The 12,975-nt window shown below is 38.2% G+C and overlaps 3 protein-coding genes across 5 annotated transcripts in view; 2 read left to right on the forward strand and 1 right to left on the reverse strand.

Moving 5' to 3' along the window:
• Positions 1-12,975, reverse strand: part of LOC309690256 (coiled-coil domain-containing protein 148-like) — a 44,259-nt gene that overhangs the window by 8,539 nt on the left and 22,745 nt on the right. For both annotated transcript variants that reach the window (XM_082507223.1, XM_082507222.1), the window contains 3 exons: positions 10,667-10,784; positions 10,348-10,482; positions 9,702-9,826 (listed from right to left, as the gene is read on the reverse strand). In XM_082507223.1, coding sequence (XP_082363349.1) covers positions 9,702-9,826; positions 10,348-10,482; positions 10,667-10,784 — 378 coding nt within the window. The remainder of the gene's footprint in view (positions 1-9,701; positions 9,827-10,347; positions 10,483-10,666; positions 10,785-12,975) is intronic.
• LOC309690260 (uncharacterized protein C7orf57 homolog) lies at positions 1,571-6,263 on the forward strand. Of its 2 annotated transcripts, XM_082507228.1 has the most exons (8): positions 1,888-2,031; positions 2,295-2,341; positions 2,512-2,676; positions 2,786-2,882; positions 3,209-3,317; positions 3,579-3,661; positions 5,737-5,829; positions 6,128-6,263. In XM_082507228.1, the coding sequence occupies exons 1-7, from the start codon at positions 1,952-1,954 to the stop codon at positions 5,816-5,818; spliced, it is 663 nt and encodes a 220-aa protein (XP_082363354.1). In that variant the 5' UTR covers positions 1,888-1,951; the 3' UTR covers positions 5,819-5,829; positions 6,128-6,263. The 2 variants fall into 2 exon arrangements, with proteins under 2 accessions (XP_082363353.1, XP_082363354.1); XM_082507227.1 differs by lacking the exon at positions 6,128-6,263 and having other exon boundaries at positions 1,571-2,031; positions 3,579-3,665; positions 5,737-5,814.
• upp2 (uridine phosphorylase 2) lies at positions 6,353-9,020 on the forward strand. Its single transcript, XM_082507226.1, has 7 exons — positions 6,353-7,065; positions 7,224-7,338; positions 7,429-7,587; positions 7,698-7,812; positions 7,933-8,142; positions 8,229-8,375; positions 8,501-9,020. Exons 1-7 carry the CDS (start codon positions 7,013-7,015, stop codon positions 8,641-8,643), a joined length of 942 nt encoding a protein of 313 aa, XP_082363352.1. The 5' UTR covers positions 6,353-7,012; the 3' UTR covers positions 8,644-9,020.

Consider the following 12,975-nt stretch of genomic DNA (forward strand, 5'->3'; position numbering starts at 1 on the left):
GTGCCATCTATTTTGCTGTTGTCTGCTGGGCAGCCAGCATCAGTGCCAGAGATGCCAGCAGGATGAACAAACTAATCCACAAGGCTGGAACCATCATTGGCAAGAATCTGGAGGCATTTGAGCCAGTGAGGGACAGGAGGTCACTGAACAAACTGCTCTCCATCACAAACAATCCATCTCATTTCCTCCGTGCTACACTACAGAAGCAGCAGAGCTCCTTTCCCTCTTATTTAACCCTGCAGCCATAAAGAACGCTGCAGGAAATCATTCCCATCATTCTCAATAAAACAGTACAGCAACTCTCTCCAGATGAACACCAGGACATAGAATTCCACACAGATGTCTGTGTCAAACATTAATATCATTTGCACTACTCCTTTGCACAATTTCGGTCTTACTTTTTATTTTCATTATTTTTAGTATTGCTGTTTATGTAAAAAATGTTTGTATTACATCCCATTAAAGCACCTTCACTGTGGGCCAGCAGTACTTTTACATTGGGCAGTTTTCTTTTTATTGTAGATTGTACTGTTTTTATTATTTTATTATCTTTATCATGCTGCTGTAATACAGTAGTTTCCCTATCTATCTATCTATCTATCTATCTATCTATCTATCTATCTATCTGAGCACTTTTATAATAGCGTTTTTGTCATAAGGGTCAAATGCCAATCTAATTGTGTGTCAATTTTTTTTTGCCTTATATTTAAGCCTACAATGTTATCATTATCCTGTCATAAAGTGCTTTTTAGTCATAACTTGGTATAATTAAGAAACATGCAATTTTTGAATACAAACAACATTGTTTTTCTCATAATAAACACATTAAAACAATTTTCTGAAAAATAACATGTGTTGTGTCAATGTATTTTATGTTTTTTTTTTTATGTGAAGTGTTTTTAAAAACGCAGATGCACTACATATCTAGTGAAATGTCTCTGGGTTCACCCATAAAGTGTTTTTTGCCTTGTTTGCTGTTGTGCATTATTCGTTTTCTTACTACCAAATGATCTCAAGCGACATTGCGATTTTCTACTGAAGGAATAGACTGCATTTCCTGTCACTGACATATTCTCTCTGGGTAGCTTAACATGTTAACGCAAGCTCCTTCTGCTATTTGGATTGCTGTGCGCATGCCCTTAGCACTTGAGAGAAGCTCTGAACATACCTGAGGCCTCATAAATTATTGGTATACTTCAAAGCATGCATGGCTGCTGAAGAGAAAAGAAATAATACTTTTTAAAAAATTATCCTAAGAGGTATTCATGTACAGAAAGTAAAGATAATGTCCCATCGCCTACAGATTTGCATCTACTTTTAATTCTTTATTACATTTTAAGAAGAAAGTGCAGACAGCCTATTTGTTCTGGTTGAAAAGAAGAACTTTGGCTAAAGGATAGTTTATGCTTGGATAGTATTTATTTATAGAAAATTACTGAAAAGTTGTCAATGGATTATTTTTAAAAACATTATTCAAATACACCTTACACAAAGCTTTTCAACTCATCAAATCTCTCTCTAAATGTCATCCACATAGAAAGGCGGCAGAAAGAAGTCGGTGCTCTAAGACAGTAGCCCCCAATTAGTGGGGGGTCATTGGTGTGCCTTGAGGCAAAACTCTAGGAAGTGTTTTTCAACCAAATATTACCCCTTTTTTGGGGGGGGGGGCTAAATAAATTCAAACCCCAATTCCAAGTTTTTGCAGTCGTCGAAGATGCACGCTGCAGAATCATTTCACCTTGCAAAACTCATAGTTCAAAGAAATCATTAAAAGCCCCAAATTACCATTGACACTCATGCCCATGATGAGTGTAACTAACTAACTAACTAACTAACTAACTAACTAACTAACTGTTGTTTATTTTCCATGCACCCTATGAGAGTATTCACTCTGCGCGCAGCACTTTTCTCTGGACAGCAACTGTATTCCAGAGGGCTCAAGCCCATTTCCATGGAAACGCGATCACAACTTCCAAACAGTCTGCCTCCATTCACAGCGGCTTCTTACTCCGCTTTCACAATGAATTCAGAGTAAGTCGAAGACGTTTTACTTTTAAATCAGAAGTTTAATCGCTATCTTGAAACTTTAACTTTAGTCAAATTAGTCATGTTACTTTTCATGTGTGTTTAATTACAGGCGTGGATAAAAATCAAGGCTACCACAGATAGCATTAGCTAGCTAACGCCAAGGTTAATTTAACTATTGCTTTGATGGTGCTAATGACAACAGCTTGCGGCTCGCTCAAGGTATAACTGGAAAGGTTGACAGGCTTTTTTGTTTCCGTTTCCACCAGAAATTCCTTCGTCCTCACGAGTAACGATCTGGAACCAACAAAATATGGCAAGTAAAACTAATTATGAATACTTAGTTCAGGGTGTGCAGGTTGTGCAGGTTATGAGGATAACACTGGTGAAGAGATGCTGTGTGAAGTAACATAGGCACATGGGATAATGCAATTTATAAAGCAATGAATATATATACATATGTGTGCTTGTATACTAAAACTGCAGGAGTCAAAACAGGATACCATACAAGCAATGGCCACATCTCACAGATCCCTGGACTGTCCCCAACTACCAACACTCTTCCTGAGGAGAGGATCCGAGGGCGAAGAGTTGGAGTCCTAGAGAGTGACTCTGATTATGTAAAACTTGCAAAACAAGGAGGGCATAAGGGTAAAGCCGTCCTGTTTTCTTACATTTCCATGTTTTCCTCTTGCCGTATGATAACTGCTACAAACATTAGTTTTTTCCCCGTGTTTTTTTTCTTATCCTTGTTCAACAGGACTTCTGTGCCACGAGGAATCAATTATTTCTAAACCCAGTTCATACAAACCTCCACATTGGTTTGGCTTTGAATCAGGAGACTTAAGCGAGCCAAGGTTTCAAATTTGTGTTATTGTTTTCACCACACACTCATAGTAGTATGTACACTTTGTTTTTATTCTAATACGTACATAAATACTTGCCAGTAATACCGTAAAGATTCTCCCACTGCTAGTACTGTTTATGTAACAAAACCTTTTTTTATGCTACTATCCTGTTTCGCTAACCACAGCCATATTTTATTTTATTTTTTATTTTTTTAGGGGGGGGGGGTTGTTTTTGTGTTTTGTTTTTGCTTGATCTTGTATTTAAGCTGTCATTAAGGATTTGATACTTTTATATACCTATATTGTTTTGTTTTTTCCAACTGGCTAATTAACAGTGAAGAGAAGAAAATCCCCGGAGATTTTGAACCACAAGAACCTCCTTTTGGGAGCGACAACATGTCAGCCTGGGAAAGAGACAACAGCAGCAACAATGAGAAAGAGGAGGTACAGTAATGCCAACGTCATTTAGAAAACTAATATTGGCATATGATCCATAAACAATTATCCCACCTCTTGTGTTGTTAGTTTAAGGACTGTTCGCTTAGTGTTACATACTCAGTATCAGACAGTTATTTTGTGCTTCAGGTACTTTCTTCCTATGACTTAAGCTGATTGCTAAGTTGTCAAAAACAACCAAATTAGGAATAATTAGTCAACAACAAATAACGTCCACGTATTCTGATTTTGTTTTTACTTTTTTTACAGGACAACATTTCTGTCCACCAAAGTGAGACAGAGAAGTTGCAGACATCCAGTCAATATCATGAGGCCAGCAAATTCAGGAGGATGTAAGTGAGTGTGGTCACAAGATGGTGCTGAAGTTCTGTTTTATGCTTAGTGTAAGGGAGGTCTCATAGGGCAGTTTTACAACTCTATTAGATTCTTTGACATAAAGTATAATGGGATCATACTAATACACTAATACTAATCCACCTTTGTTGTAAATGACATTGGACATGTATAATAATGAATTGCAGTCCATTTTGGTCTTTATTTTAAGTAGACAACCACATAGAATAAAAGGTCATAAAGCTTTCCTGCACTGTCCTGTATGTGCAACTATTTCTGATTGCATTCAAACTTGTTTATTTCAATTTGTGCTTGCCAGTAATGAAACTGAACTCAGTTGGAGAGCATCAGATCATTTAACTGTGTATACTTTTTTTATTTAGCAGAAAGTAATCAATCATGTCTTTTGGGAGATTTTCATGGGCCTACACAGGCAGCATTAACCCACCGTATTTTTCAATATGGGGTGAAACTGGAGCTCTTAGATCTCCCTCATAAAACATACACTCAGGGAAGATGCGGGTGGGGGCCTGGTTTGAACCCAACAAGGCAACAGTGCTAACCACTGAGCCACCATGGTGCCCAACTAACTATGTGTGGTCCTGCTGAAATGGGTGGATAAAGTGATCAAAATTAAATTATTCATCCTAAATGACTCACTGTCAACAATATTGTCAGCCATTAAAACCAGAACAACCAGGAGTCTCTAAGATCTGGTGTATGACCTACTGCTTACTTACTCATGGTTAGTCAGTTAAGGTATAAACATTCATGTGCGTACTGGCACACACAAGAGTTCCCTGAAATGAGGAAGCAGACGAAATAAGATCAATAAAGAGGCAACATGTATGTGCTTTTTATTATGAGGACACCATCCAACTGTCCATTGTAATTAAAACAAAAAAACAAAAAACTACAGTAGCGCATGTCTCAACTTTATGCAGGAAATATGAAGGAGAAAGAACATACTGATATACTATTAGTATATTATGGTTGCCGATGCAGGCCAGAGTTAAAGATCAGCATGAGTGAGGGAACTAAGCAGAGGGGTGAAAATCAATATTTGGGTTTTAAAAGCACAAGAGTGGAACAGCAGTGTAAACTACGAACAACAGTCCAATGTTAAATCCAGAAGGATGCAGTAATGAAACTTTAAAGTGACGCAGACTTCCATGAAACCCAAAAAACCTTTGCTGTTATTCTTGCCCAACCCTGCAGAGGTGAGGCACTCCACCACTGTTTAATCCAAGTACAAACATCATTTTGTTACAGGAAAACAGTGTTGTTCCGTCTAGTATGAACTTCAGATAAAGGCGTGGGATGGTTTTGGTTTTTTTTATTTTTACTATGAATTTTTCCCCATTGTTTTTACTAAAGAAACAACAGAAATAGTATATCACAAATTAGTTAATTACATTGACTTTTATTAAATGTTATTTAAAATCAAACAAACCTTAATTTACATACAGTGATTTGACCATCTATTTACATATATTCGAACATGTCTAGAGTATTATTTACTAATATTATTTATATTTGGCATTCTATTTTTGTAATAATTAGCATTAAGATAATACAGTATAGGATGCAAAGATAAATGGCTAATTAAAAAATATATGTACATTCAAGACATTGTTGTAATTACATTCTGTCCCATACGTCTCTGTGTTATGATGACAAAGCACAAATGCTCTTGGGCAGGTTGAAAACTTAGGTCAAACAAAAGAGCACCCAGAGAGATGGTTTCTAGATGAATCCAGATGTTCATCTATTTGCTTTGGCTAACAGCTGATTAGTTCTGTGTGCTCTCTGTACCTCTGGGAAAATGTCAGTGACTTGTCAATAACCCAAAATAACCTAGCATGCAATGCACCAGAGATCGCAATCATATCTGTTGAAAGCACTCCACAAAAGGTCCATTTTTAATGTTTAAACTGTGAGCACTGTAGGCAATGTGTAGTGAAATAACGAGCTTTGTTGGTAAAGAGAGACAGGGGGAAAAGACATTAAAAAGATCAAATTTTCACATTTCTGTTTCCATCATATTTGGACTATATTTTTAATCTTCTTTCAGAGTAATTGACAAGAAACCAGCCCCTGTTGACATGTCAAAGCTGCTCAGCTTTGGTTATGCAGAAGACAGCAAACCAGTATAGTGACGTGTCAAGTAAGTAGTGCAGCAATGGAGTTACAGTCTTAACCCTATAATAAGCATAACACATTCCAATTTCCTATTCTGCTTTCAGAATGCTCATTTTGCATTATGAAAGGAAATTAAGGCCAACTGCTAAGCAGTGTATGGATTTTATGAGGGTATTATTATTAATAACCAGAATGTAAGATGAAGGTGACAAAATTCAAGGTCCCAGTCATTACGACTTTAGAAGGCTTTTTTACACTATAACAGAGATAATAGTGAATTATGTGACAATGACTTGTACTCTTATATATTTCAATTTCAATAGATCGGAAGACTGCCGGGTGCCTGGATGGGAAAAGGGCGTACAAGATTCATGCTGAGACACATCAAGCATTTTACTTTGTTTTAGAAAAATTTGTATTGTTAAATCTTTTACTCGAGCATTAAAGTGCCTCACTGAATTACAGCTTGGATGTTTTATTTGTTGTGATTTTTAGTGGTGCACTTGAAGGCATCAGTTAACTCCTGTGTTAAGTTTTTTTTTCTGTGTCTACAAGGCTGTAAATGTCAGCTTTTGGGAAAAGTTTGATAATTCAAATAAAATGAAACCAATCCAAAATGAAACATTTATATATATGTATATGTCACAGGCTAAATTTTCCACACTAAACATGATTCCTGTTCGTGGTACATTATGTTGGCTCTGTGCGTTTCTGTTTTCATATGACAGTGCTAGTGTCAGAGGTTATCTCGGTGTTCTTTTGCTAAATTATGTCAGTACACGCCAGTTATTCACCAGCCTCAGATTGGCTATTGGTGACACATTACACACCCACACACTCATGCTTTTGTAAGAGTTAACAGCCTTTAAATTAATACTGTCTTTATGAACAATTGCTTATTTTGACTGGTGCTCGTATGACTTTTTAAAACTTTACTTACACTTTAGAACCAGACAGTAATTTTTATTATTTTGTGGTAATTTTATGGTTGATCGTACTCTGTTTGTTTGGGGCTTGGAGGATGTTTTTGTGGGAGCAGCAGGGTTGAGCTACTCCCCTCTTTCTGGAACCAATGAGTGGCAAGGTCAGGGGTCACCACTATATCTGCTGCACAGTCTGATATGACTCTTATTTGGAAAGCAGTAACTGAAAACACTTGGAGGTTTTGAGACATTTTAAAACTTCATTTGAAAGTGTACGCTGCAGTAATGACACCGATACTTCTGAACCACATGGGGAATGAGGAGAATGAGTATATAAAGTAAGTATTGGCAACTTAAACTAAGTCTTTTAAACAGTATTTCTTGATGCTTTTCTTTAAACTTATGTCACTGTTTTAATATATATTTAATCCATGCACATATACTTATTGTCGATTCACCACTCTTCATGAACTAAAATGCATTAAAATCTACTCAGTGAACAGGTCCAAGTAAAAAATCCCAATTTGGACACCATGGAAGAGGACATTCTCTACCACTTCAGCCTGAGCACTAAGACTCACAACCTTCCTGAAATGTTTGGAGATATTAAGGTTTGTAAAATAAGTCCAGCTTAAATAAAACTATTTTCTAAAAGCTCTAAAACAATTCAACAATCCTCTGTTTTTCTCTGTTTCCCACAGTTTGTGTGTGTTGGTGGCAGTGCAAACCGAATGAAGGCTTTCGCCCAGTTCATCCATCAGGAGCTGAAACTGCCAGGAAACCCAGGAGACATCAAAGATATCTGTGAGGGAACTGATCGCTACTGCATGTACAAAGTGGGACCAGTTCTCTCTATAAGTGTAGGTATTTCATTATTTGCTGTGGGTGGAACTGTTCTTTAAATGTTGTTAGGAAAAAGTATTTTACGGATTAGAAAATGTAATTTCTACGCAATGTGTATATAATACAGCATGGAATGGGAGTCCCATCAATCTCCATCATGTTGCATGAGCTCATCAAGCTCCTGCACCATGCCCAGTGCCGTGATGTGGTTTTGTTTCGCCTGGGAACGTCTGGTGGAGTCGGTAAGTCTTTTTGATTTTAATATGAGAAAGTTTTACATGCAGTTAAACAAGTTGTTCAAGTCATTAATACAATACTCTTGTTAAAGTATGTAAGAAAATTATGCCCTGTGTCATCTACAGGTCTGGCTCCAGGGACCGTGGTGATCACGGAAAAAGCAGTGGACTACTCTTTCCGCCCCCAGTTTGAACAGGTCGTTCTGGGTAAAGTTATCACCAGGAACACTGAGCTGGATGAGGGAGTGGCCAACGAGCTTCTGCAGTGCTCTTCTGAGCTTCAAACTTTTCCAACAGTGATCGGAAACACCATGTGCACCCATGACTTCTATGAAGGTACAGTATGAACAGAATTCCATTAAACATTTATTTGTAATTCCTAGTTGTCATCCCCTGACAAATCCTGTTTTCCGTTTCTGTAGGTCAGGGCCGACTGGATGGAGCTCTGTGCTCCTTCTCCCAAGAAGAGAAACTGGAGTATCTGAGGAAAGCTTATGAGGCCGGAGTGAGGAATATTGAAATGGAGTCCACTGTTTTCGCTGCTATGTGCCGTGTCTGTGGTCTCAAAGGTATTATTTTTCTAACAATGCAAACACTGTATGAAGGCAAAACCTTCTGAATGCTGCAAAGTACATCTTCTACTTGTGATTTTGACATACTGCACTATTCTAAAAACTCTCATTTCACTCTCCAGGAGCTGTGGTATGTGTTGCATTGCTGAATCGCTTTGAGGGGGACCAAATCACATCATCTCATGATGTTCTGGTGGAATATCAGCAGAGACCTCAAATTCTGGTGGCCCATTTTATCAAGAAACGCCTGGGATATATTATCTAACAATCCAGTCGCCCTGTAGCATGTACATAGTTTTGACTCATGTGGATATGTATATTGCACTTAAAATGTTAATACTGAAATATTTAAAAGTTAGACATTAAGATTTTTTTTTATGATTTATTTGACAATAAAATATTAAGCGTGTTGCATGTATGCTTATAGAGTATATGTGTAAGTATGTATTATATCTACTATATTTATCTAGAAATATATCCTTGTAAAATAACACAAATGTTCAAAATGATATGTTCTGTATCTTGATCTCCATGTTTATCTCTGCCAAAGCTGGAATTACAGTCCAGCAAGAAAGGAGATTACTTTGAATTTTAAGGGCTTGTGTTTAAGACCAAGAAACACACTTCAATGAATTGAAATAAAAATATCACGTCTGGACATTTTTGCAGATTTGGAGTCTTTGAATTGTCTTTTTTTTTTTTTGGGGGGGGGGGGGGGGGGGGGGGGTTGTTTTTTGGCTTTTCAAGCAATAAGTGGTTCTAAAACTGATCTTTGAGGAGCCTCAAGTCATTTTAGAGTGAGAAATAACTATCTGTTGCTACAAAAAGAGATACCAGTGACAGTGGTGAAAAACACCTTCTTACATGCTTTTTTAGAAGAAAATTATTCAGCAATTTTTTTTAGATTAGAACTTCCAGCAGTATATTTTAGTAAATGCGCTATCAAATATTTGAGGATGTTAGTAGCTTCTGCAACACAAGATTTTTTTATGCAAATACAACCCACCCTAAAATGCAGTCCGTGACTAAAGATTGATTTGTCTTTTTCTTTGCTCAACACATCTGCCAGATACTGTATGTATTTCTCATATATAAAATCTACAAGTTAGTAATTGTAATTGTCATTTGGAGGACGATACTGTAGTTAAAAAAAACTACTTTGTAAGAACTGCAGCTCTTGTAAGCACTCTTAATTAAATACCATGAAAGATTCTTACACATGAAGCAAATTCATTATAAGCCATATGTTGTTTAATATTGGGACAAGAGTGGGACTTCATAAGATGACTTAAACAAAAGTTGGGTCAGAATTTAAGTATGGACCTTGTGTCTCGCCGAGGTGGTTTGGGGGGCTCGATGACAGACAGAACCTCTCTGGCATACTGACTCTGGTGTAGACCGACCTCCCGCAGAGCCTGCTCAACCCGCACTCTTGGATCAGACACAATCTGGAAGATAGATTTTTTTTTTTTATAAACACAGCTGCTTTATGCAACCTTTGCTGTTTTTAATGGTTCACTACACATTTAATACTTGAGGTTTGATCATTAATTCATCATCATTTGGTGACAGAAGAGAAAAGCATCACAGTCTGACAATCATTAGTCAATACCTATATTACACAATACCCAAATCCTAACCTGTTAAAACAAAACCACACACAGACTCTACAGTTCACTGACTGACTTTGGTGGCCTTGAAATTAAGACTGTTGAGGACAAACACTTTTTGGCCAGCCACCCAGCTTACATAATTTTCCACCAGTGCATGGGTCACTGGTCAGTGTCACCCAAAAGGAACTGAAACTTAAGTGACTTAATGTAACGAAGGAAACGTGAGGGAGGGAGTGAGACGTCATGTAGGCTCAATACATACAGAGCAGAGATAAGAGGACAGGGGCAAATGATCATGCAGCCTTAAAGACTTTGCAAAGAAAGTGGTTAGGAGGGCAGATCCTATCATGTCTCACCTGTGTGTCTGTGTACGTGTTTATACTGTAGAGAGGCTTTTGGAGCTCAAACTCGTTTACATTCAAGTGTCGACACTTCCAAGCCTCTGTGTCTGCCATCATCCTCTCTGGGTCTGCCTCTGCCACCACCCCAACCTTAGAGAAATAAGAAAAATATACACTGGATTTACTAATAATATACAATTGTCTTTTTACTTACTGCCATAAGGTGGCAGTGATGCCTTTACTCAGATAAGGATGAGTCAAGTTTTTTTCCCCTGTGAGTTATTTCCACTGACAGAACTAATCCAAGTGGTTGAAAGACCAGATAATGCTCCACCTGGTTTCTAAGAGCTTCCAGACGATTCTGTCTCTCTTCTTCTTCTCTCTGCCGCTCAAGCTCCCGCGCCTCTCTATCCAGCCGTCGCTGTTGTAGCATATCTGCCCGAAACTGCACCCTAGAGGAAGCAGAAAAGGTGTGGACATCAGACCTAAACAATCCCTTTCTTCCTCTGCCACTGCCACAATCAACATTACATATTGCTCCTGACACAGCAGACCTCCAGGCTGTGGAGGGCTCTACGGTGCTGCCAGAGTGCAGCTCCTCTCCCATCACCTGCTTTTATCTCTGTCTCAGCTCCTCAACGAATCCCTTTCGCATCTGAATTCATTCTCACAGCCAAAGTCAACAACATTATACGGATTCAATGTGAGTGTGTGTCTGCAGAGAAATTAAATGGAAACCACACCACGCAAGAGAATGTTTTTAAAGGCACGTTTTATTTTTCAGCAGCAAGTTAACATTAGTCTGAGACATTATTTTTCCTGTTGAAAGTTTCCAGTGTGCTCACGTCTGACTGACCCCGCATCACTGATGAGGTGCGACATCTCCAGTGACTCAGCAAGGGTCGAGCATGGAGGTGTTAGAAAGTTGCAAATATTCAGAGAAAGTACTTGTAATGTTATATTGTGGCTCAGGGGGTTGGGAAGCGTATCTGTAACCGGAAGGTCTCCGGTTCGATCCCCGGGCTCTCTGTCCTGGTCGTTGTGTCCTTGGGCAAGACACTTTACCCTACTGGTGTTGGCCAGAGGGGCCGATGGCGCGATATGGCAGCCTCGCTTCTGTCAGTCTGCCCCAGGGCAGCTGTGGCTACAACCGTAGCTTATCTCCACCAGTGTGTGAGAGTGAATGAATAGTGGCATTGTAAAGCGCTTTGGGTGCCTTGAAAAGCGCTATATAAATCCAATCCATTATTATTATCAGAGCATTCTTTTCATTTAAGAAACTACAATCAGCCGTGATTTCTGATTAATACTATGTTTTTCATTTAGCAGTACATATTCCTGTGTATTCAGTAAATATTTTATGATTGATATACACTAATACATTATATATACCTGTTCAACAGCTGATTAACACAAACATCTAATCAGCTACTCACATGAGTTACAGCTACATGTCTACATTTAGGTATGCAGACACGGTGAAGATGACCTGCTGAGGTTTAAAGGAATCATCAGAATGGGAAAGGCCACTGATTTAAGTGACTTTGAACATGGCATTGCTCTTGGTGCCAGATGGGATGTCTGAGTATTTGAGAAACTGCTGATGGGCTTGGATTTGTCCACACAACTATAGAATTTACAGAGAATGGTCTGAAAATGAGAAAATACGCAGTAAGTGCCAGTTCTCTGGGCGAAAATGCCTTGTTAATGCCAGAGGTGAGAGGAGAATGGCAAAGCTGCTTTTGAGCTCATAGTAATGCATCATCAACCCAAATAACCACTCCCTGGCATAAAGGTATGCAGAAGAGCATCTCTGAATGCAAACACACATTGAAAGAGGAAGCAGATGAACTACAGCAACAGAAGAGCACACTGAGTGCCTCTCCTTTTACTAAGAACATGAACCTGAGGCTATAATTTGGACTGGCTCACCAAAATGGAGTTCACTGTACTCAATTGGCCGACATAATCAACAGATATCAATCCAATAGAAGACACTTAGGATGTGGTGGAACAAAGGATTCACATTATAGATGTGCAGCCAACTAGTCTGCAGCAACTGTGTGACGCTAACTTATTGATATGGACCAAAATCTCTAAGAATGCGTCCAGCACTTTGTTAAATCTATGCCATAAAGAATTAACAAAGTTCTGAAGGTAAAAAAAGCGGTTCAACCCAGGTACAGAAAAAAGTGTACCTAATACAAAGTGACCACAGAGTGTATGTATAAATATTATATACATATAATTTCTTCTTTACATAGGATAAGACTATGTAAAGAAGAAAAATATAGACACTGTATTCTTAAGTTTTGTGTCCATGAAAGTTCCAAAGTGTATTATTTAATTAGTCAATGAAAAGACTGACTAATGATACATGATACAAATGAAGGTGAAATGGTAATAATTTCCTGTTAATACTCTTGAGTGAACTCTGTCACTCACTGCTTACAATGGAAATTATGTAAAAATAATTTAGTAACTGTATTTGTTCAAAGTGCTTCACATAATAATAAAATGCAGCATGCTAGATTCCACTTTTTACTCGAATGTATTTTTCAAATAGACATAGGTCACTTGTAAATTTTGGACAACACTGTGAATTCCTGTGAGTGATCGCCCAAATTGCACGCATAAAGTGGC

Source organism: Aulonocara stuartgranti (genome assembly GCF_965226115.1).
Source record: "Aulonocara stuartgranti genome assembly, chromosome: 16".
NCBI classification, from domain to species: Eukaryota; Metazoa; Chordata; class Actinopteri; order Cichliformes; family Cichlidae; genus Aulonocara; species Aulonocara stuartgranti.